The sequence below is a fragment of the Oncorhynchus gorbuscha genome, linkage group LG03 (genome assembly GCF_021184085.1).
Source record: "Oncorhynchus gorbuscha isolate QuinsamMale2020 ecotype Even-year linkage group LG03, OgorEven_v1.0, whole genome shotgun sequence".
Taxonomy (NCBI): Eukaryota; Metazoa; Chordata; class Actinopteri; order Salmoniformes; family Salmonidae; genus Oncorhynchus; species Oncorhynchus gorbuscha.
Window position 1 is genome coordinate 36,950,296 of NC_060175.1, and position 25,423 is coordinate 36,975,718.

Consider the following 25,423-nt stretch of genomic DNA (forward strand, 5'->3'; position numbering starts at 1 on the left):
ATCATTAGACTCATTTACCCAGCATCCCCCGGGGGCTTCCCAGCGGTCTTATTAAAATCATCTCCTCCACTGATGCTGCACACTGTTCCTGTCCTCTCCCTTGGCACTACTACCTTGCTGGCTTGCCATTTTTTTCCTTTTGGGATTGGACATATAATCATTTCCTCCAATAACCTCCACATAGAACTGCTGAGTCAAAACTGATCAAAGACTAAATGTTCTCAAATTAAAGATCTTCAGAGAAAGATATGAAGCTTTTTGTGACCATTATAACTGCCAGTAGGTGTTTCAGCAAAAATAAGTGTTTGAATGTGTACAAAATATACAGGCTTGTTGTAGAATGTTGTAGACCGACTATCAATTATTACCACTTGAGGTCACTGTACACTCTAAAAAGAAAAGGTTCCTGGAGTATGCTTTAGGGGTTCTTCAACTTGAAACTGTGGGGGAACCCCTATAAATTCTTCAAATAACTCCTTTTAATGGATCCTCGAAGAACCCTTTGAGGAACCTTTTGGGGTTCATTTTTTAACTCCCCTACTATTATTATTGTTATTATTATTAATAATAATAATATGCATAACAACAAGAACAATAACACAATATTTGAGTTGTCCGTGTTTATTATGATTTTAGTGGCAATTCATAATAAAAAAATCTAAAAACGAGGTAATAGGTGATCAGTTCAGTCATCTGCACCCAATACAGCTAGCCTTCAACATATTCTTATAGCCTACATATTCTTAACTCTTTGTTGATTGATACCCATTGAATTGTGTTCATTTTCTGTTTTAGAAAGATTTGCACAAATATGAAAAGATAGAGAGTATCATTGTAAAACAATATGAATATAGATCATACGAGGGACAACCCTTGCACCTGCTGTCCTTTCAAATTCAAATCGAAGTTGGGCAGTTAGGTTCCTGCAAGAACCCCCACCAACTAAGGATGTTCCTTGATTCATTTTCAGTGCCAAGGACCCTGAGAGTCTTCGAAGAACTTTGAGGATCTTAGAAGAACCCTTGTTGAATCCCTGATTATTAGAGTCTAGGTTTGGAAATAGCATCACATCAAAACAAACCATAGTCCTAGATTTCAGCTTTACATTATAGCCCACTATTGACAATATCCAGATGTTCGTGAGTATTGGTAACATCTGCCTATATCATGACGAATGTGTTATAAACTGTTATCAGAGTTTATTTTCCTACAATTTTGAATAAGTATGAATATGTCATAATTAGGCTATTACAAGACAATTATGCCTGATAATAAGAAACTATTTTCTTTGCACAAATCAATCTCATTATATTGCATTTCCAATAATCTGCCTGATTTGATAGTATGGACAAAAGACTACACACAGCAGCATTGAAGACTACAGCCTAGCACCCAATGTGGGAGTAAGGAGTGGGAGTTAACTGGAGGAAGGTCGGTTGGGTGGAAGGATGGAAAGGCACAAAAAAACAGAAAGGGTGGCAGGGAAATTAAGATTGGAGTAGGGACTTGAAATGATGACTCATGTAATTGACTGCTGATGACTACGCTACAAACATTCTGACAGACACAAAAACACACACTCTTCCTCACGACAACCATCACAGACAGCCAGACAGGACAAGACTGAGACAAATGTACATGAAAAGATAATTGCCGCCGTCTTCGTTCTCGAAAACCTAGAAATGTAAGTTCTCTCTCAATAGCCAAATTGCATCTTACATTTATTGCCGTTTACATTAACCATTCTAATAAGCGGTGTGACCTATTTATTGGTCTGTTGAGTTGCGTGCGTAACCAACATGTGGTGTATGGCTTAAAACAAAGCATTCGTAAGTGATAGCAGTCTGGCTCATTCTCTAAAAGTGTGGTCTGTATCAATCAGGCATCTATTATTCTATGGTATATAATTTTTATTGTGCGATTTTACCGCAGATTGTTCTCGTGCTGGCCATCGGGGGAATACAGCGCTTTGATGGTGGTGTAGGACTGTGTAATGGAAGCCACCTGCCCCCATAACTCTCTTTCTCGCCTCGGATTTCCGCCGACAGTAACGGTGCTGTCCACTATGCATTTGCACTAAATACAGTGAAAGTGAACTGGTAAGAAGAGAAGAAATGAGAAGAAAATCGCTGGTTGCCTTCTCGGCAGTACTGTTCTGTCTGTGCCGCGCGACAATCGTCTCCAACCGGACGCGCGGCGGCCGCGACGCGCAAACTTCATCCACATCATCAGACAAGGGACGCGAGAAGGACGTGGCTGTCTCCCCAATCTCTGGCCAACAGCATATCTACAATGTTGATTATTTCAGTAAGAATGAAACAATGGGCTCACCAAGGCGGCAGGGGGACTTCAGCCATAGGAATGGCACTTCCTCCATCAAAACCAGCAGAGGCAATACAGGCACCACTATGATATTTGGCAGGCCAGACCATGTCCAAGGTGGAACAGGGTGGGCCATGGATGGAGGAGTGGCACCAATATGTGCCTACCGGGTGATGGAGGAGGGAATCGGGGGGCGGCTGTGTTTTCGACACACACAGCTGGGGTTCAGGTGTCATCGTGGAGACTGCCGGACTGTTCCATCAGCAGGAGGGTCCCTGGTGGCCAACATTTTGACCAACGGCAGCGTGCTACTACAGTGGACATATGAAGATCTGAGGGGAGAGGCTCAAAGGACAAATAAAGGAAACACAGCTGGACATGACCTAGATAAACAAGAGACAGAGACTAGAGGAACAAGTGTAGAGGGACAGAAAGGGGCCCCTGGGACAGGGCTTGGGGAAGAGAGCAGGTTTGTAACTGCCCCACCAAAGAGGGTATTCGGTGGACGACGTGTCAGAAGGGGTGGGTTTGGGCTAAGCTGCTGGTGGAACGGGAGCTACACCCAGTTTGAGTGCGCTAACACCCATCTTGGCTCTGGTTGCAGGGACTTCTTGCTGACTGAGCTGCATGAGAACGTCCCTTACCGCATCTGCCTGCATCCGCTTGCCTCCACCCTGACACCACAGCTCCACTCAGAAGGAGCAGGCCAGAGGGAGGACCTGTGGGACTGTGTGGAGTTCACTGTCTCACCCTTGGGCATGCAGGACATTGTGATTGCCATGACAACGGTGGGAGGAGCCATCTGTGTGATGCTGGTCATAATCTGCCTGCTGGTGGCGTACATCACTGAGAACATCATGAGCCCCATGACACAGCACTCACACTCCACATACCACTCTTACCACTAATGTCACTCACACAAACACGCACGCATGCGTGTGCACACACACGTAACCTTATTCAGCAATATCGCAGTCATTTATTTTAATCTCACATCTAAATCAATACACTAAAAACACATTTATGTAACATACTGTGGTTGAACACCCACACACACATAATAAAAATCTCACTCGGATTCGGGGCATTGCACCTTACACACTAGTAGATCTGTAAGCTTGTGGAATAATGATGAACTAAGCCTCACAACAGACCACCACACTTTCAAATACTATGAAATACTGTTCAAATGATAGGGCTCAGAGAATTCCGTTTGTGTGAGCATTAATTTGTGTGTTTATTTTTCTCTAGTGTATTTATCTCATTAGCCTTTATGCTAGTAATCAAGGTGCTCTGTATTAGAGATAGTAAGCTGCTAGTCAGTAGGCCTACCTAAGAGTGAAACATGGTCCATAGTTGAGCAATATTATGAACCAGTATTTAGAACGATTCCTCTTTTTTGGGGTCCAGTTATATATTTGCAGTAATTACATATGTTCAGTGGTAAGTAATAAGTGCAAGCACATTAGGTAATTGAATTAATGATTTCTTACTTTTCACCTCAGAGAGGGTTAATTTAATTAATGTCAACAATGCACCCTCAGGCACCCAAGAATGATTCCTATTTGCCTTACCTTCTCCTGGATGTAGAGATCTATCTATACTGAACATCCCTGTTAGTGAGCATTTCTCCTTTGCCAAGATAATCCATCATACTGACAGGTGAGGCATATCAAGAAGCTGATTAAACATCATGATCATTACACTGGTGCGCCTTGTGCTGGGGACAATAAAAGGCCACTCTAAAATGTGCAGTTTTGTCACACAACACAATGCCACATGTCTCAAGTTTTGAAGGAGCATGCAATTTACATGCTGACTGCAGAAATGTCCACCAGAGATGTTACCAGAGAATTGAATGTTAATTTCTCTACCATAAGCCAACTCCAACATTGTTTTAGAGAATTTGGCAGAACATCCAACCGGCCTCAAAACCACAGACCACGTGTAACCACACGAGCCCGGGACCTCCTCATCCAACTTCTTCACCTGCGGGATCGTCTGAGACCAGCCACCCGGACAGCTGATGAAACTGAGGAGTATTTCTGTCTGTAATAAAAAAAACTTGTTAGGAAAAACCCATTCTGATTGGCTGGGCCTGGCTCCCCAGTGGGTGGGCCTATGCCCTTCCATATCCACCCATGGCTGTGCCCCTGCCCAGTCATGTGAAATGCATAGATTAGGGCCTAATGAATTTATTTCAATTTACTGATTTCCTTATATGAACTGTAACTCAGTAAAATATTTGAAATTGTTGCATGTTGTGTTTATATTTTTGTTGTAGACCTTCAACAGGCTTGTCTGCTCTGCAGTCTGCCAAATATACTGTTCCCAACCTCTAGTTTAGGAGGCCCTGTGGAATCAATAAAACACTGCGAGCATATGAATTTTGTATGTGTAAATGGGTACAGAAAAATATTATTATTTGTGTCTCCGTCTATCTATCCATCCATCCATCCATTGTAAAAAATATATATATATAGATGGCTATGCCTAGGCTTTTTGTACAGCTTTTTGTACAATTAATGTAGGATACATGTGACACAGTGGGGGCTCCTAAGTGGCGCAGTGACCTAAGGAACTGCATCTCAGTGCTAGAGGCATCACTACTGGTTCGAATCCAGGCTGTATCACAACCAGTCATTATTGGGAGTTCATTAGTGCAGTGCACAATTGGCCCTGCCTCATCTGGGTTTGGCTGGTGTAGGCAGTCATTGTAAATAAGAATTTGTTCTTTAACTGACTTGTCTAGTTAAATCAAGTTAAATTTCCAGCATTATCAGGGCTTGGGAACACTTGAGAAGTTTATGTTTGGATGACGTCATGCATGCACAGGAGGAAAAAAATCGATTTGGTATGAAGCCCTGCCCCCTATGACATCAACTGTAAAACCTTGGTTAAAAGTCCCCGCCGCCATTTTAACAGGCTCACAGAAAGAAGATTGTAACATCGCCTTGAAACGTTTATACCCCGTTGTATTTGCTTAGTTAGCTAGATCGAAGGCCTTCCCAGCAGTCTTTTTGTAATAGTTACATTTCTACCACATTTTAACTAGTTGTGTGCTGTACTTAACATTCGATTGCTAATTATTTCAGAAAAATAGCATTCGCAATGCCGAGCCACCCGCTGCGCGTGGCGGTTGTGTGCTCGAGCAACCAGAACCGCAGCATGGAAGCGCACAACATCCTCAGGTAACATTACTGGAAGAAAACTAAACAACGACGACATGCCAAGCAGCAAGGACCTTTGATTTTCATCGGCCTGGGTCTTTTACCTGGCTGGGAGCTCACCCTCCTCGACACAACAATGGGCTCACTACGCAGACCGCAGCCTGTTTCCGGCAAACGACGCATTTTATTACAATACACAGTGGCAAACTTCCATATTTACACGACAGAGACGTATACTTATTTATTTTTGTATCAAACTCAACTAGTTCCCAGTGGCACACATGGAGATAAAGCTAATTTATTTTTCTTCGCCGGTGTTACGAATACCGGAAGTAGGGCATTTTTTTCTTCAGTGCAGTGGCCATCCGCATAGCCTCCCGTCAGTCACTAGCTGGAGGTAGCTAGGTCAAACTCCGACTAGAACTAGGCAACCAACCAGTGAACTACCTGAAATTGTAAAAAGATGGTGAAATATAAAATATAAAAAAATAGGGAGACCTGCCATGCATCACCTACAACGTACTTTCAGGTTCGGGATTATTCCATGAAAGCGTCATAAAGTAGTTGTCACTCAACAGCCTCTACATTCAAAATTTAGAAACTTTTTTTGGTAGGGTAAAGGTCAAATCAAACGCAGCCTCTACATTCAAATTGTATAAACTTTTTTAGGTAGGGTAAAGGTCAAATCAAACACGATCGAGCGTTGCTTTGCGTCGACGCGAGAGACATATACTTACTTTCTAATTTGTAGCGCATGAAGCTTTTGACGGCGTTGTCGTTCGCGACCAGTCTTTTCTCGAGTCTACGCAAAGCAATGCTTGTTCGCGTTTCGTTTGATTTGTTTGGCCTTAACACTAAAAAAATGTATCTTAGACTAATTTGTCATTTTACTGAGTAAATAAAAGTTGGAAAATCTCCATGCGTGGAGGGAAAGGTAAGGAGAGCCTGCCTATTGGGGAATGATGCCTGTGATATGGCTCTTGAGATGAGATTACTTTATTGATGGTGACTGATCCACAAATTTCCCCTTCTGTGGTCTGTATGCTTTTTGTCTTGCATGTGCTGGTCTGTAAGTAACTGTTTTCCCCCCATCATTCTCTTTGTTTATACAGCAAGCGAGGCTTTGAAGTTCGCTCTTTTGGGACAGGGTCCCATGTGAAGCTACCTGGTCCTGCACCGGACAAACCCAATGTGTACGACTTCAAAACCACTTATGAACAGATGTACAACGACCTGGTCCGCAAGGACAAGGAGCTGTATCCCCTGCACTCTTGCATTCACACACAGACACAACATAAACACAGCCCTACCTCTTCATGTTTCTTTTCTGCAGTGAGTTATTATCTTTATCTTCACAGAAAAATATACAGAATTAGAAGTATGAAATTGTTAAGGGTGATTGAACAGGGAAGTATTTCATAGTGTTTATTGTTGGGAGATTTTGTAGGTAAGGGTGTCCTTCACTAACCTGATCTCAGATCTGTTTGTGCTCTTGTGAACACCATTGCTGCCCCTGTTAATCCAAACATTGGCATGGCAGAATGACAAGAAGCTGGCATGATAGCACATACAGACTGCCACTCGGGCTAGTCCGTTACATCTATTTTTTAGATTTCTCACATGCTGTCACAATGCTTTTTTAACAATGGTGGTGCGCTTGGAATATTTTACCTTCAGCAGGTTTTAACATGTAAACAAGTAGCCATTTACCCTCTATAACCAGGTAGGTTGATTTGGGGCCAAGGAACCAACACTTCTAGGGAACATATCCCAGTCTTTCCATATCAGGACCTGGATGTAGACTTTAAACAAAATAGAAGGGCTGGTTTGTATAATACTATATATAATTGACCCAACTAGTTATCAGTATGTTTTTAATCCTACATATTGTTTAGCCAAGGGCACTACTTTTGAATGTGAACATTCTTTCCTTCTGTGCTGTGTCAGTATATGCTTTAACATGTAAAGAATTGTAGCCCCCCCCACTACAGGGCTCTCAACCATATGCTCTTCAGAAAATAAATTGGCCATTGGAGCCAACTTCTTTGAATAGGCATACATTCATACGGCAACTCTGGAACCCACATGAACCAACCTTAAATGGACTCCTACTCCCTTTACACTTATGATCTGAGAAAATTAGAGCACTAAGGTGTTTAAGCACTAAGGTGAAATGGTGGAGTGATTACCATATTGGAGATGCCTATATTAAATCCTCTCAGATCTACTGAAGTACATGGGGGGGTAGGAGCTAGCGATGCATTTGGGATTCAGCGTATTTAAAACATTTCAGTGTTGGAAGACCTGCTCAGTAGTGCTTTGGGGTGGGTATGTTTAAATGTACAAAAAACGTTATTTTTGTGCAAGGAGATATCTGCATGCTTGTAAAAAGAAGGGCTATATATTAATTGTTAGTGGGAACGCCATAGCACTCCTTTCACTGGCCAAGTCCCTATTTGGGAGTATACAAGAGTGGGGGACCTTATCCTTACAATGCAGGCAAGGATTGGAGATAATTTCTGTAATATTTTCTTGCCTATTCATCTCGGTTTTTGCTCAAAAAAATTGCCTTTTTTATTTAAATTGAGTAGATAAGGTAGGTGACTTCCTCAAATATTGCACTGGTAGTTCAAGTTATGTGAGGCCAGTTACAATAAGTGTTATTAGTTACATTTATTAAGAAGCTTCCAAAGGTCAAATACATTTTGAGTGAGTTTTGGCCTCTAGGGGGCATTGTGTCTTGAGTATTCAGTGACTGACTGAAACCTTAAGTTTCATATGTTTGAGGTCTTGTGTGTTGGTCTTTCGTCTTGCTGTGTTCCTTGACCCTGAGCACCTCAGATACACACAGAATGGAATCCTGCACATGCTGGACCGCAACAAGCGGATCAAGTCCCGACCGGAACGCTTCCAGAGCTGTAAGGACCAGTTTGATCTGGTCATCACCTGTGAGGAGAGGGTCTACGACCAAGTGCTAGAGGGTGAGAAGGGACCTGGGACAGAAGGGGGGGGGTTGGGGGCTTCTCATGTCAAGTTGTGAAATATCAATTCGGAATAGTGAATACGCTTAAAATAAAGTTAGTCTTGGGCTAGGTCACTGGATTCATGTTGATCAACGATCACTATTCTCCCCAATTTCTCCCACTCAGACCTGAGCTCTCGGGAGCAGGAGACTTTCACGCCGGTTCACGTCATCAACGTTGACATCCAGGACAACCACGAGGAGGCCACACTGGGGGCTTTCCTCATCTGTGAGCTGTGTCAATGTGTGAGTGTATCTGCCTGCCTGGCCACCAGCAACCATTATCACAGGATTACACTGTTACATTGTCATAGCATGGATATCAGGGATATATGGTAGTATGGGCACATAGTGTCATGTTGTTGCTACAGTGGGATATGTGTTTCTGCAAGATACATGGTGTGTCTGACCATAATGATTTGGAACGTAGGTGTGAAAATTATATTGGCGATAAATACATGCTTAAATGTTATATGAGTAAGTGGTATGTCACTGTAATTCTATTACACTGAGCCCTAAAGTGTATGGATGTCTTGCCTTGACCCATGTAGCAGGTGTTGTATGTCTGACCGTCCCTTCCCTCTCTCAGATCCAGCACACGGATGATATGGAAAACGAGATGGACGAGCTGCTGCAGGAGTTTGAGGACAAGAGCAACAGGCCTTTCCTCCACACTGTCTGCTTCTACTGATGCCCATGCTACCAAATCTGCAATATCACACGCCCCCTGACCAAACATGCACGTTTATACACAAACTCATGCATACTTCCATATACACTTACTGATTACCTTTCACACACACACACTCTGCTGTTGGTCAGGGCTGAGGGGACAGGGATGAATGCGCTCAAGTAGGCAGGCTCATCCCTCCTGCTCTGCCTTTCCTCCTCAGGGCCAAGGTGGGCCCAAGGTCCTCCCCCATCCTACAGTGAAACCACTGACACGCCTTCCCACAAAGAGAAATGCCCCTTTTGTCAAACACGTCCTCCTCTACCTCTAAAGGAGGATGTTTTTCTAAGTCTTGCACAGTGATGCTGATTGCTGAGCAACAATGAATTTAATTCATTTTTAAGAATGATGAATAGATATTGTTTTTATGAAGTATGATTTGTCATATTTACTCTCGATGGTGGAGAGTAGTATTGTTGCCACGGATGGGATAGAGTTGAGATTGTTTAGGCATGAATGTATGTGTGTGTGTGTGTGTGTGTGTGTGTGTGTGTGTGTGTGTGTGTATATACCAGTAGTTAATTAGGAATTCATCAAAATAGGGGGATAATGAACCAAATGGAGACCACGAGGTTCTCTTTTGCCCTCGTTTCCATTCTGTTTTGACTCATGTTTAAAAACTCAGATCTGCTACCTTTTCAGGGTGTAATATTTTTTTTCTTTTGAAAACTGAAAAGAATGAAAATATTTTAATTATTTGCAAGCTGAGAGTTCAGCCCAGAGTGCCTGAATATTTCTGTATGTACATATGAATCCATTAAATGAATAAGCATCTCTAGAAAAACTTGATGAATTTACTTATTTTTAGTGCATTGCACAGATCCTGGATACACCACTCTGCATGCAGATGGAAGATTTTAATTAACAAATGTACCTTGTAAAGGTTCTATAGCCCAATGACCGCATTCATAAAGATGGCAAAAAATGTCCTCTTCCATCTGCTGATGCTCATGTCCATGGCAACATGATACTGTATATACCATTTGAAATATGTGTTTTACCCCAGGACTTTTTATGCAGTTACCCATGGCATTAACAGCCCAAGAAAAATGTTCAGTCCTGAGCTTACTCCAATTTCACTGACTAATGATGAGCAATACAGTTGTTCTATTCGGTGCACAGAAACAATTGAATGGCAGGAACACAGTAGCCTGGCCCACCTTGAGTTGCACATGGAGTATAATGTCAGAGAATATTATTTGACTGATGCAGCAGTTTGTTCATACTGGGAGAGAAGAGGGAAAGGATGGGAGGGCTGCAAGGTCACTTATTTATGGGTAATGCAAAAATAAAATCACTGGAGACAGAACCATGGTTGAAGTGACATTCCCATATCCTACATCCCCCTGTCATCTCTAGTGACACAAATGGATAAATTACCTTGTCCTTGCCTCACAATAGGCCTATAAGACCAGGGTGGTTTGGCTTGTCATGGCAATATAATAAGGCAAAAGCTGATTCTGTAACATTTTAGATTTCAGGTGACTGGTGTATGCCTACGCTCGTCATGGTGCTGTTCATGGTGCTATATCGTTAGCTGGCACGCTTCGCGGCGCTGTCCATGGTGCTGAATTGTTTACGTGTACGACCTTATAAGGAGACACTGGTTCCATGCACGTTAGAGAGTCAGGACAACGTTAAGAAAAAGCCTTTCAATATGTGACACTCTATTATTAACCATGGCCGGCACAGGGCTGGCATTCCCGGGGCCCCAATCCACTCAGGCCCAATTCATCTTCTTCTTGTTTGCTTTTCCCTGATAGACGTCGGCAATAAAGTGAATGTGTTGTCAAACGAAGCCCAGCCCAACAGAATGGTGCAAATACATATTTAAACTGCTGATTGTCAGAGAGACAGTATGCATACCAGTTATGTTAATTCGTTGTTAATTTATGTTGAAGCATGCTATTATAAACTAAACCCTTGACATATGAATAGGCGGATCTACTGAGCTTTTGGGGGCAAATATGGGATGGAAATTGATTCAGCCTGTAATTTGATTTGATTTGATTTGATATAATCTGTTTCTCTGAAGGAGTCCAAAAATGCCTCCGCTATTATCAACTGGAATGCACAGTGGGAGGCTCCGTATTCTCTTTCAGCTGGGCCAAAGTAGCCTATCCTGTCGGACTATGATAAATGATAGATAGCCTGACAATGAACAAACACCTGCTAGAGGGAGCTAACACGGAAAACGACTTGATTGGAGAAGAAAACACGAATCGATGATTCCTTGCCTAATGCTAGTGGATGCGTCCAGGTAAATAGGCTACACCAGGAAATGTGCAGTGGCTGGCATCACAGCAACGCATGGATCGCGACTTCGTCCTGATATCAACGGTGTTGCCGTGCTCTGGAATAGCCTAACAATCATTTTTTCTGACATACGCTACAGCTTTCACACCACGCCTCCCCGTTGCACGCACCTCGATTAACCATCTTCGCTGGTGCACAGAGTGCTTTTCAAAAGGGAGCGAAAATGAGACTGGTCCTCATCTCCTCATGTCGCGGAGAAAGGAACATCGGATATACGATGCAATGATGGGTAGGTGGACACTGATGCTGCATCCACGAGCGCCTTCGCTTCAGGGTGTTATTTTTGGCACACAGGTATCACAGGATAGTTCTGGAGGGAAAGCAAAACAATGGAAGTTTTGATTCAATAGTGCACAACCGCCACGATCTTTATGATTTGGGGGGATTTATTTGTGATGGTAAGAAGAACACCGTTATCCTCATTCCCCACACTCCCTTATGTGTAACAATTGAATCTGTTCAAAGCTGTCAAATTGATATTTCAAACGACCTAGACATCAACGTGGCCTACATGAGGCGAAACAATCACTAAACTGTCAAGGAAAACATTGTTTTCTGGAGTAACTACACTTAATTATTTTTTGAATTGACATTTTTGTGTGTCATCTACCTGAGAACTCGGGCAACATATGCTGTTATGGGAATGCGGCTTGTTTTGTCCCAGTTGACTTCAGTGGTTCGTTTCAGGCTGTAGCGTGTCTAACGGACATGAACGCGCTACTGGACCGCTTTCACAACTATATTTTACCACATTTACGAGGGGAGGATCACGTCTGCCATTGCAACTGTGGAAGGTAAAACAAACTTTCCAAAATAATGTGATTTAACGTTATGCAAAACAAGAGCATACATAAACAGTTTGTTTAAAACTACACTGTAAAACCAAGTGGTTAGGATCTGAGCACATAACTAAACCCATTTCTGTAACACTTTTTAAACGCATCATTCGCTGTAACCCTTTTAAACACACGAACACGTGTATTCAGCACAGGGCGTTAAGGTTTTAAACACTTAACACTGGGGGTATTATTTTAACACTGTGGGGTAAAGTCATATTTGCATTCTTTCAAGTGAATGTGAGAGACACCCACCAATGACTCTATTTATATAGTGACAGAGGCATGGTTGTTGCATTCAATCACTTATATTCCTGAAGCGTTCACCTGGTGACGGTCTATGTGAATGTGTTAAAATGAAAAGTAAACCCTTTATGAAGACAAATTATACATTTAATCCCATAAAACCTTTAGTTATGACCTAGTTATTGACATTGTGGTTTGAAAATCCTGGCTCATGGGCCACATCAGACCTGCAAGACACAATATGCTGGTTTGTGAAGTGATTAGTAATTCCTATCGGAATACAGCCAGAGGGAGAATACCCAAGAATTGTACTATTTTATCACCCACAACCTGCACTCAGAATGACTGCTATGGTGAAGGACTAAACAAACACGACTATATAAAATATCTAACCTGGAACAATCATCTCAGTAATGGGTGCAATAAATCCAAGTGACAGATTGGATTAGTTTAGAATATGTAAGTTATTTATCTCAAAACAAATGTATTTTTGTCATAGATGCCGAATACAACTGATCTGGACTTTACCGTGAAATGCTTGCTTAGGAGCCCTTCCCAAAAATGCAGAGTTTAAAGATAACAAATAAAATAGTAACACAAGAGGAATAAAATAAAATACACAGGAATGGAGCTATGTACAGGCAGTACCAGTACCAGATCAGTACCAGAGGTATTTGAGGTAGATATGTACATAAAGACAAGGTAAAGTGATAGATAATAATAAGAGTAACCTAAATACCAGAGCAGCAGCAGCAAATTATTGGTGTAAAAGTGTGTGTATGTATGTGTGATTGTGTTGTGTCGGTCTGCATGTGCGTGTTATGTGTGTGTGCGTATGCGTATGCAGTGTATGTGAATGTGTGTGGGTTTTGTGTGGGAGTGTCAATGTAACGTGTGTGAGTGTGTATATGGTTTGTATACATGATATAGTCTAGTGAGTGTGCGTAGGGTCAGTGCAAGATGGAATCAGTGCAACTTGGGTACCATTCATTAAGTGACATGTCACATTGGGAATGTAGACCTGGTCATTTCCATCATGTACAAGAGCATAGTTCAACATAGTTCAACAGCGGTTTCATACATCGTTGATGTACCGACTGTAATGAGATGATAAAAGTGATAGGAGATGCTGTAGGCTACATGCAGATAATGCATTATTGCAGATGCTTTACATCACTAGTTCACCAGTGATCTCTGAGGTGAGTCGACATAAACAGAACTGTCAACATTCTTTGTTTATAAATAACAACAAAATGTTGATGGACCATCCACCATAAACAGTGCACTATCACCTGCACACTGTATCTGTCACCTTACCCATATTTCAGCACAACTGAACAGGACATTTCATTCAATAAATCTTTACAATCGCGTGGTGTTTTGTTACTCAACTGGGTTGAGTTCATTTCTGTTTACTTTCTCAGATAGAAAAAAAAGATGTGGGAGTGGCTTCATTATTGTTATATTTCCCAGCATGCTTTGTTTCAGGTTGATTTTAAGAATAGTTAGAATAGTTTTAATATCTCTGTTTCCTCATGTACATTGATTGATTAATTGATCTTATACTATATTGATTGTATACTATACATACTATATTGATTGTATACTATACATACTATATTGATTGTATACTATACAGACTATACACAGTGACTATAAGAACGTATCCAAACCAAAAACCATGGATTACAATAGGTGGAATCCTATTACACCCGCTCAGATGCTCATCGTACATGGCAGGGTTTGCAGACAATAACGGATTACCAAGGGAATCCCAGCCATGAGTTCCCCAGCGATGCAGAACTCCCAAACGAGCTACATGGCTTTTGTTTTTCTGGAAAAGAGCCAGTTTATCCAGATGCCTGTGTGACTTCGCTCTTCGTGGCTGATGTGAGCAAAATGTTTAAATAGGCTAACAATCACAAGACCGCCGAGCCAGACTGAATACCAGGGCATGTTCTCAAAGCATGCACAGAACAGCTGGCAAGTGAGGATACGCAATAACACCTCCACCACGCTGACCCTCAACACAGGGGCCCCTCAGGTGTGTGTGCTTATTTCCTTCTTGTACTCCCTGTTCACCCACGACTGCGTGGCCACGCACGACTCCAACGCCATCAAGATTTTCTGACGAGACGATGGTGGTAGGCCTGATCACCGACGGCGATGAGTCAGCCTAAAGCGAGGAGGTCAGAGACTTAGCAGTGTGGTGCCAGGACAACAACCTGCCCCTCAACGTTAGTAAGACCAAGGAGCTGATTGTGGACTATAGGAGAAAGAGGGGACTGGGCTGTTCTGGAACGGGTCGAGAACTCCCAAGTTCCTTGGCGTCCACATTACTAAGGAGATAACATGGCCCCCCCGCCCCCCCGCACAGTCATGAAGATGGCACGGCAGCGCCTCTTCCCCTTCAAGAGGCTGAACAGATTTGGCATTGGCTGGCTGCATCACCACTTGGTATGGCAAATGCACCGCCATTGACCCCAAAGCGCTACAGAGGGTGGTGCGGACAGCCCAGCACATCACTGGTGCCGAGATCCCTGCCATCTTTATATCAGGCGGTGTCAGAGGAAGACCTGAGAAATTGCCAAAGACTCCAGCCATCCAAGCCATAGACGGTTCACTCTGCTACCGTCTGACAAACGGTACCGGAGCATCGGTTCTCAGACCAACAGGCTCCGAGACAGTCAGACTGCTAAATAGTCAGACTGCTAAATAGTCAGACTGCTAAATAGTCAGACTGCTAAATAGATAATATCTATTTAGCAGTCTGACTATTTAGCAGTCTGACTATTTAGCAGTCTGACTATTGTATTTAATCTCAAAAATGGAAAAAAAGGTGATAATCCTTAAGAGGATAGAGAAAGTTAAGATATCAGACAGGGGAGGAGATATTAATAATACTCTGAGTAAAAGAGAATGTTTTGGGATTTTCACCCTCCAGACATTATTTCCTAAAGGACTTAATGATGAAATGCCTATGTATTGTTATGTTGTGGATTTGAACATGAAATATGTGTCTCTTGTAGATTATTCTGACGTTTTTCGTACGATGTACCCAGTGACTAATGAAAATGTACTATGTCCCCATTGAGATTTTACAGACGTGTTTAATACGCCTTATTTATATACTTTTGTAATATTTATGACATGCATATTGTTGTATTTGCTAGCACTTATTTGTTTTTCCTTTGCCTCCAACCCCCTTCGATGTGTATAACGGATGTGGGTGGGGCCAGGTCTACATAAGCGTGCAAATTTTAAAAAATCAACAAAGCTGTGACGAAGGTCATGTGGCCGATACGTAAGCTTATTAAATATCAGTGATTACTATCAAGAGCAGTGTGCGGTTTCCTTTTTCCTTCATCTTGTTCAATCCTTGCCATGCACCTGCAAATAAGATTGCTCATGTGTGAGTGCCTTTTGAATTTTGTACCATCAGGTTTGAAAGGCCATAATGTATTATTCCATCCCAGGTACAATTTAGATTTTGGCCACTAGATGGCATTAGTGTATGTGCAAATTTTAGACTGATCCAACGAACCGTTTCATTTCTGTTCCAACTTTTGTAACAAGACTGCCAAATTAGTTTATTAAAACATGTCACTTGTCAAGTTTTCCATCAACTCCTAAGGTTTCCGCTTACTCACTCAGATAGAAAAAGATGTGGGAGTTGCCTCATTATTCTATTTTCCAGCATGCTTTGTTGCATGTTGATTTTAAGAATAGTTTGTTTTAGTATCTCTGCTTTCTCATGCACATTGATTGATTAATTGATATTATACTATATTGATTGACTTGTTTGTTTGTGCTCTCCACATCCTCCTTTTTTTGTTGGCACATACAGTACCTTTCTCCCTTGCAACTCTCTGGCCACTGGGGACAGACACAGTTTTAAAGTCTAGTTTTTGTTGGACTTGTCAACTAACGAGAATTCAACATTCACGTCATTGGATTTAGGTTAAAAGTTGGGTGAAAAAAATACTAAATTCCCTTACGTTTTCAGTTTTCCATGTTGATTCAACCTCATCACATTGTAGTTGTGGTTGAAATTATGTGGAAACCACATTGATCCAACAAGTTTTTGTCCAGTGGTTGCCCACGTCAACACTCTTCTTGCTGCTATGGTTTCTCTCTACTGGAGGTGATTCCTGCAGCCCAGTGGTAGAGGGGGCTGGTCCACATGCACCCCCCATGCCCCACCTCCCATGGGGCAGTGAGGCCAGCTGTTAGTGATGCGTTTCCTGTGCTGCCCTCCAGCTGCAGCTGTTCACCGCTCAATGATGGGGCTGACAGCAGCACGCCCACCCAACCACATCCATTCAACCCACCCACACACAGCACTACAGCAAAGTACATAGAACCACACATAGCCTAACCATATACAGTCTTTGTATGGTAGATTTAATTACTCCCTTATGTCATTGTATCTTCCTCAATGCACTTTTTACCCCCCCCCATCCTCCTGTCCCTCCTCTCTTCTCTCGCTCTACTCCCCTTTTCCTCCCTCCCCACTCCACGTGTCCTGCTCCCTTCTCTCTTCTCCTTGCCTCCTCCCCTCTCCCTCTGTCCCCTCCCTCTGGGCTTCAGGCACCATGTACACTATGTGATCCCGTATGATGGGGACCAGTCTCTGGTGGACTCTGCAGAGAACTACTTTGTGAGTGACAGTGTGACCAAGCAGGAGCTGGACCTGATGTTGGGGCTGCTGCTGGGCTTCCTCCTCAGCTGGCTGCTGCTGTGTCTGGATGGGGCGCTGCACGCTGCCCTGAGACGTTGGAGGGCCAAACAGCACCATGGTGAGTCAGCAGGGGAACACAACACCACAGGCCGGCTCCGAGAGGCAGATAGACAATGTATGGGGAGCTGGTCTCAAAAGCCTGGCACAGCTTTGAGTTTCAAAAATAGCAGCAGTAGAAAGTTAGTAAGGAATACAGATTTTTTTGTTCATGGGGTGGGGGTAAAAATAGGATGTTCTTTGGATAAGTGAGGGAATGTATAGGAGAACAAATGTCTAAAGGTGCAGAGGTTTGATGTCTCAACTTTGAATTAGCCTTGTTTGATGAAACTGCAGTATCGTGGGCAGCCTGTTCCGGAGACTACAGTACAGTGTGTAAACCTGTCTATGGTTCAATGACTTTTTATAAGTGTGACTCAGCCATCGACCCACTTTATCACAATATTCCCCAGTTTGCTGCTGTTTCTCTTTTGATTTCCTAAAAATTCATTTTGGATCAGTGTTTTTCAGGCTTATATATGACAGTGGGAGCCCCCCCCTCCTAAGATTTCTACATTAAACTGTTGGCACTGATAAAGTCATCATACATTCTTCCCCTTTAGTCTAGTCACAGTTTTTCCATATTTCTCTATCCAGTTGTGGGATTAGTATAATTCCCAGCCAGAGCTGCTTGCCGTGTATGAAGTGATGGAGTTGGTTGTTGTAGAAATTAGTCATGTATAGCTTCATGTCTTTTCAAATGGATCTTTCCTCTAATGCACACACACACCATTTATTTTAGTGTCTGTGGTTTTAAAACTGTGAGTTCAGAGTAGACTTACTGCAATGTTTCAGTGTCTTGTGATTTATCTTTCTCTCTCTCTGTATAGATTTGTAATCCCTCTCCCTCGCTTAAAATTCAGTATTTATCTCTCCTTTCCATCTCACCAATTAAATTCATGTTATTTAATTCTGTCTATCCTGTGAAAATTTTGTGGGCTTTAGTAGTTTGGTGGAGTGGTCTCGTCTTCTCTCAATCCCCCCTCTCACCAGTAACCGAGAGGTGGCTATCTTGAATCCCAGAGCCAGCAAGTGAAAAAGATGCATGCACACTCACACACAAACTAACTGGAGGACACATCCTTAATCTTTCAATCAATGTCATACATCTTCCCCAACCCACATCTTTTTTTCCCTTTACGGTGTCCAGATGCGTTCTCCTGGTCATGGGTTCCCCGCTTCTGTAACCTGGGGAGAAGGGTGCACATGAGAAAGCTAGAGGACTCAAGTGGGAACATGGTGCACATTAAGCAGAAGCTGTACCACAACGGACACCCCAGCCCACGCCACCTCTGAGAGCATTGGACTGGCTGAGACCATAGACTGAGACCTGCTGACAACTGACCAACCAGACAAAGGGCAGCTAAACAAAGACTTTTCAAGATATGCCCTTCAAACCTTACTGTTTCTTATTGCCACTGGATAGAACACTTTAACTGGCCCAATGGCCTTCACACACAGTGCAAAACTCCTCACTGCCCATATTTGTCTCGACTGGAAATTATTTCATTTAAAAGGATGTAGGTAATGGAGGGTCCAGTTAGTAGTGGGGTTAGCAATTTGATAAAAGCGTGTTTTTCAAAATAGTATATATATATATATATTTGGTTTTAGAATGTGAATTTTGCTAGAAGTGGGGATGGGGTGTATATTTTGCTTGGGGTTTGTCAGTTTGTAGAACAGTTTGTTCATTTTGCCCGAATATGCCCGTTTTGAAATAAAAATATTTATTTTGCTTGAGGGTGGTCAAAGTTTGAGAGGGATTTGTGTATTGGTAGTACTTTGTCTATTTTAAAAACTTGGCATGTGAAAGCTGTACTGAGAGGGGCCTAGGGAATGTATTTTTCATGGGTGGGTATCTTTTCTTTCTTGGTTATTGATGTCAATAATTACAAATTATTTGGGGTGTGGAAGAGAACATAAATGCTGCCTGCTCATCTAACTGTGTGGTGTGTACAGTATATGCAGTGTGCCAACATTAAAGAGCCATTAGGAATGGCACTGTTGTGTATGTGTGTGTTAAGGGGTTAAAGGTTTTATTTGATATTTGGTCCAGAGGGTCATCACCATGGAAACCTGGAAATGAAATTACAAGAAGGAGGGTTACACTCAGGAACTCTTTATAGTTGACGAAATACTTCACACTGAACAGCCAGCTGTAGAGTGCCTCCATAATAGTAGCTTTGAAAGGGACTGCCTGTGGTGTATTAACTCATATCACAGGTGCAACATGCTCTTGTCATGGCATTGAATAGTGATACTGTATGAGGACTGTAACCCATTGGGATCCTGAGTGTTCCTCCCTAATGAATGAGTCTCTAGGGATCGGGATGTAGCACCCTTTCACTTCCCTGCACCTCCCCGTCTCTGTGCAGACATCGGTGTTGTAAAAATTAAATGGTTGTTTCATTCAAATGGACCACTGGAGTTTAACAGTGACGAAGTCCTGGTGTGTCATTACACAGGTTCAAGATATAGTTCATCACCATCTGTTGGTCACAAGATTTTTTACAATTATTTAAGTCTATGAAACCATCCCATTACAAATTATAACATAGTTGCAGCCATTGTACGAAACCTGGATTATTTTCATCCACACCATCTGAATAACAGAGTATCATCTCTTACAGTCCACATCAACATTAATATTATTAGACAGTGTTTCCATATAAAGTATAATTTTTATACAAATCATATATTATCACAGCTCTCCAACCTCTCCAGGATTGTTTCATGATCTGTTAGTGCCTCCATCCCTCCTCCCAGTCCCCCATCTCTTTCAGTCAGACAGATGTATACAGACAGTCAGGAGGAACAGGAGGCATCCTCCTGTAAACCCATTAATCCCAAAAAGCAACCCTCTTTCTTCCTTCCCCTAATGTTAATCTGGAGTCCCATCCTTGGGAGGAGTTTTGTCCCACCCTCATTGCTAGGGGCTGTGTCAGTTTGGGCTACACCCTCTACCCCTCCCCCTGAAGTGTTACCACTGCTTCGACACCCTCCCCTTTGGCTGGGAAAGTCCCCTCCTCCGCAGGCAGGGTGGTACTGTCTGAGGAAGGTGGGGTTGATTCTGCAGGAGGAGGCACCTCCAATTTCAGCTCCTCCCGCTTGACAGGGGTCTCTGGTCTGCTGTCCATCTCCAGGACCGGGTTGAGTACTCATGAGGCTGTGGTGGCTCCCATAGAAGTCGATCCTATATTGCTGCTGTCTACTGGTCCAGTGCTGTGAGAGGCTGTGCTCTTGGCCCCAGCCTCCCCATGCAGGCAGTCCATCTTCTGGAGGTGCTGCCGCACGGTGTCGTCCACCAGCATCAATCATGGGCTCCGTTAGGACGCCGTCCTCTGAGGAGTATGCTGCCGCCTACAGGAGGACATAAAATATTTTATTTAGATTTAATGTAATAATTAATGTATTCTATCATTACAGTTCCTGTCCACAGAATGAGTCTCACAGGAGAGATGAACATGACACAGCAGAAGGGGGGGGGGGAACAGTGACATACATAGTGATCCACTTCCCAGCTCTGCTTCTATAAATAGTTGGGAGAATAAATGGGTCTGGACTTCCTTGGTAACCAAATCACCTTGGATCAGAATTGCCTGCTGTGGCCATCCCTAACCTTTAATCTATCTATGACCCTCTACACAGGCTCTCCTAACAACAAATCATTTATGTCAAATTGGCATAATTGGACAATTCTGGTTGTTATCGTTTCAAAAAGCTCAGCAGAAATCATTGACCTATGAACAACAGGGGAAACGCATCACATACCTGCCAGGCCACGCCCAGTTTAGAGATCTCTCTGCCCGACATGCCCTCTGAGCGATGTCTGAGCACTTCATTCTACTGCAGGGACAAACAGAGACAGAGGAACATGGAGACATAGAGAGGGATTACAGACAGATACGGATCTGAATGACATCCTGTCTAGCAGAATGGAAACAGGTCTGCGTTATGAGGTCTTGTCTGACTCTTATCTGGGGAGCCACTCCTTAAGTGGCCAAGCTCCCTCCACCAGCTGGCTCGGCTGTCTGAGTGTTGTTGAGCCTGGTCCAGCTTCCTGTGCCTGGTGTGTAAATCTCCCCCTGCCCCTCTGCCTCTCAGGCCCTCAAAGCCCCACTGTAATTAGTGACTCAGCATGGCTACGGCTGACTGGGATCCTGCTGCTGCTTACTGCTGGGACACCTGCTCCTGACACTCCACAGACAGAGCTTATTTTGAAGAAAAATAGAGAGAGGGGCCTCCTTCCACCCAGGCACTCAAAAGTTAATGCCCGTCCACATGTGTGCGTGGGTAGGTGTGTGTGTGTCAAGGAATGTGGATGACTCCAAGTATGTCTGGGAGTAGTTAATTACTTGGCATTAGAACTTGTTCCATTATACATCCTAGTGTGTGTGTGCTTGTGAGAGTTCCCTATTTAAACCTGTGCTGTTGTGCTGTGTGGGTGTAACGCTGTGTGATTCACCGTCTCCCCTCTGTGGCAGGCTCAAGCACGTACCTGTCAATGTACACCAGCCTCTCATCAGGACCCGGCAGGGAAAAGTTGACCATCACATCAATGCGGTCATTGATGGCCCAGTCAAACTGCTCCAGCTGGTTACTAGCCAGCACCATACTAGCCAGCATCATGAACCTGGAGGAAGACAACACACCAGTGGGCTACTAGGGTTAGAATGCTGTGGTATTTGAGGAAGTTTGTACATCAGAATTCAGGGTGTTGGGCATAGATATGGTGAATTTAGAGTGAATGAGGACTGACTTGTTGCTCTGCTCTCCAGTGCGGTACAGGAATGTGTTCAAAGTTGTTCACTGATCTTCTCCTGCAAACAAAAAGACACAAACCTTGAATTTTATTTTCCAATATTTCAACAAGATTATTGTTTTGGTTTTGCTATCATTTCAATACAGGAAGGTACAAATACCTGGGTTCAAATAGTATTTGAAATAGCTCAATTACTTTCATACATTCGAAGTAAGTACTGAGATATCTTATATTTGAAAAGGCAAGTAGTTGAATATTTTACTTTATTTGGAAATACACTTGGAAAGTATTTGAAAATAAAAAATAAATAATAAATATTTGAAAATGCATTTAATCCAGATATTTGAAAATAGTATTTAAAATAAGTATTTGAAAATACTCTCAAATACAATTTGTAGAGTATTATTATTATTTTTTACAAATAACCATTCAAATACTCTAATAAAGTTATTGTTTTGGCCTGTGTATTTTAAAATACTCAAACACACAGAAAATGGTATTTTAAATACCAGATACTCAAATACATATGTATTTGATCCCAGGTTGTACACAACACACTTACGGTAGATCTCTTGCAAAGGAATGCAATCGGCTTCATCGACAAACAGCAACAGGCTGTGTCAGACAGGACACAGGATGGCATTAGCAGAGCTGCACTGGTCTTAATTCGTTCTCTGTATATAATTTCAAGTGCATGTCTGTTTATGGCAAGTATATTATGTAGATACTTACGTTACATGGTTATATCATGGTTACATTTACATGAAGTTCTATCAATAGTATGATAGCACTGCAAGTGAGGGTAGCATACCCACGGCGACTGGTGTTGGCCCAGTCAAAGACTTTGTGCATGGCGGTGACACCCTCACGGCCCAGGGGCGCCACATCTCCACCCGTCATGAGGGCATAGTCCATCCCAGAGTGCACTGCTAGCTTCTACTCAAACCACAGAGAGACAGTTACCAACATAACACCTCTTGTCAAAGTCAAGGTGATTCTGTAAGGGGCCTACCTTAGCGAAGAGGGTCTTTCCAGTACCTGGGGGGCCGTACATGAGGTTGTTCCTGTAGAGCCCCTTGTTCTGCCATGTGTTCCTAGTTGCTATGGCGATGTCACGTACACGCTCTTCTAAGTTAGGCTGCGGGGAATCATTCATATCAGGGAGATCAACATTTTGTCTCAAAGCAGGGCTGCAAAAACATATATTCACTCTACACAAGATGTGTACACAGCATTCTCTATTAATGTCTCTTTAATACATGTGCTGGGTATAATATCTCCCAGGTATAGTTGTGTTGAGACTGTATAAGGTATGACTCTCTGGTGCTCAGGTGTGTGCTGAGTGCTGGTACTCACACTGAGCACTACTCCCTCCAGGGCATCCTGGGGTTTGCTTGTCAGGCGCTTTGAAATCTATAAGAGAGGAAAATGTACCTCACCATCACTTCATAGTACTTCTACATAAGTGTTTAGCTAACTTAATTTACTTGCAATAAAAAAATGTAAAAATAAAACACAAAAAGCATCAGACACAGGACTTCTACAATGCACATCAGGGCCGCTCTATCTTGGTGGGGTGCTTGATTGCCTCCGCCACAGTGATGCGAGACGTCTCTCTGACCAATGAGGCCCTACCGAGCCGGGCCTCAATGTAGAGCCCTCCCACAGTTCCGGGCAGAATATACACCCACAGCCAGCAGGGTCAGTCCTGCCACCTAGTGGTGTGAGGGAACAAATACACTACATTTAGAGACACTCCAACAACAGTTTAGATCAGATATAAATACACCTTTAAGATATCAGGTACTTATTTAGGAGTCATTGGCAGTTTGCATATTAATGAACATAAATGAGGAAGTAGAGTGGAAGGCAGGTCTCACCGTAGCTGTGACTTTATCCCAGTCTGACACAAAGGCCTGGAATCCTTCCCCAAACACAGCACCTGCAGTCCTGAAATGACACAAATATACAAAGACAGTCAGGTATCCAATATAGTATCTTTCTGTATGGTCTGTAATGTAATACACTAAGTCTGTCTCACCGTACAGTCTGTGCTCTGCTGCCTTGAAGTGGATCTGCGGATGAGGTCTGTTTGAGGTCTGTGTTTTCCCGTTCAACACATGCTTTAGACTCTGCCTCTACACGTAGCAGCTCATTCTTGTGCCTCAGCTGCATCTCGTGCTCGATTGTTGCTATGTGGAGCGGGTAAATCAGTGGATATAATATCATTATACCATAGCATTGTTGAATACTCGTTTCTTATTGGCTTGAAGGACATTCTAGAGCGTGCATTGTTTCTCTATAGAACACATAGCCCCTCATTGATCATCCCTTACACATTTTGTGGTTGCCAGACCCCATATGGCTATAATGACCAGTGAAAATCGAAGCAGAACCATATTCCTGGAGGCTGTGTGACTGTATTATACGGGGTCAGTACCTTTCCTCATAGCCTCCTGTTTAAGCACAGAGTCCTCCTGTTTGCGAAGGTTGTCCTCATTCAGAGCTCGCTGAGGACACAGAAGAGAGGCGACTCGCAGTCAGGTGGACATAGCATTTTCACTCTACTTCTTTCTAGCCTAAACAGGACTGAGTAGATATTGCAGCTAATGGCAGTTAGTCTTACCTGTTGCTTGAGTTGATCCTCATACCTCTGTCTGGCAAGTCTGTCTTGGAACTGTGCTCTCTATAAAGGGATATGAGGAGACGGTAACCATAGTAACATGTTAGTCCCCTCTGGTGGACAGATATGTAACCCCTATATGTAAGCTCCTCTCCAGCTCTCATTGTAGCCGGTTTCAGAATTAAAGCGAATTGTGCAAACAATTTCAAGCTCTAAACTTACCGACACAATTGTACTCGCTACAAACTCAAAGACATCTAACAACTACAAAGCAAATGCTTGCTTCTACAGTTTACCCATACCTCTGCATTATGATACATGCTATGAGCCCATCATTGACTCCATACTCTGCAGTACAATGAATACTACTGCACAATCACCCCTTCTGCAGTATCAGTAAACCCTCTCAGTACCAGCTCTCTCGCCGATTGATGCTTGGTCTCCTCGCCCGACAGTTTTCCTTCTCTCCTCCCCTTGAATATGCAGCTGATCCCCCTTCAGCTGCTCCACCGCTGCCCCATACCTCTTCCACCATCACACACAGAAGGAACACAAATAGCATGATCAGATATTGGATTAATAGTATAATGTATTTCGTGTCCTACACATTACTCTGCAT

The 25,423-nt window shown here is 42.9% G+C and overlaps 3 protein-coding genes and 1 pseudogene across 5 annotated transcripts; 3 read left to right on the forward strand and 1 right to left on the reverse strand.

Annotated features, from left to right (window-relative positions):
• Positions 1 to 1,443: 1,443 nt before the first annotated feature.
• Positions 1,444 to 4,030, forward strand: LOC124020005 (fibronectin type III domain-containing protein 10-like). Of its 2 annotated transcripts, XM_046335429.1 has the most exons (3): positions 1,444 to 1,684; positions 1,933 to 2,791; positions 2,927 to 4,030. In XM_046335429.1, exons 2-3 carry the CDS (start codon positions 2,115 to 2,117, stop codon positions 3,228 to 3,230), a joined length of 981 nt encoding a protein of 326 aa, XP_046191385.1. In that variant the 5' UTR covers positions 1,444 to 1,684; positions 1,933 to 2,114; the 3' UTR covers positions 3,231 to 4,030. The 2 variants fall into 2 exon arrangements, with proteins under 2 accessions (XP_046191385.1, XP_046191377.1); XM_046335421.1 differs by having other exon boundaries at positions 1,933 to 4,030.
• A 1,201-nt stretch (positions 4,031 to 5,231) lies between these two features.
• On the forward strand, positions 5,232 to 9,904 carry LOC124031328 (RNA polymerase II subunit A C-terminal domain phosphatase SSU72-like). Of its 2 annotated transcripts, none has more exons than XM_046342422.1 (5): positions 5,232 to 5,513; positions 6,605 to 6,748; positions 8,334 to 8,473; positions 8,642 to 8,760; positions 9,104 to 9,904. In XM_046342422.1, exons 1-5 carry the CDS (start codon positions 5,434 to 5,436, stop codon positions 9,203 to 9,205), a joined length of 585 nt encoding a protein of 194 aa, XP_046198378.1. In that variant the 5' UTR covers positions 5,232 to 5,433; the 3' UTR covers positions 9,206 to 9,904. The 2 variants fall into 2 exon arrangements, with proteins under 2 accessions (XP_046198378.1, XP_046198380.1); XM_046342424.1 differs by lacking the exon at positions 5,232 to 5,513 and adding an exon at positions 5,527 to 6,021.
• Positions 9,905 to 11,336: 1,432 nt separating this feature from the next.
• Positions 11,337 to 19,771, forward strand: LOC124031329 (transmembrane protein 240-like). Its single transcript, XM_046342425.1, has 3 exons — positions 11,337 to 12,354; positions 17,233 to 17,441; positions 18,570 to 19,771. Exons 1-3 carry the CDS (start codon positions 12,269 to 12,271, stop codon positions 18,713 to 18,715), a joined length of 441 nt encoding a protein of 146 aa, XP_046198381.1. The 5' UTR covers positions 11,337 to 12,268; the 3' UTR covers positions 18,716 to 19,771.
• On the reverse strand, positions 19,118 to 25,423 carry LOC124016955 (annotated as a pseudogene).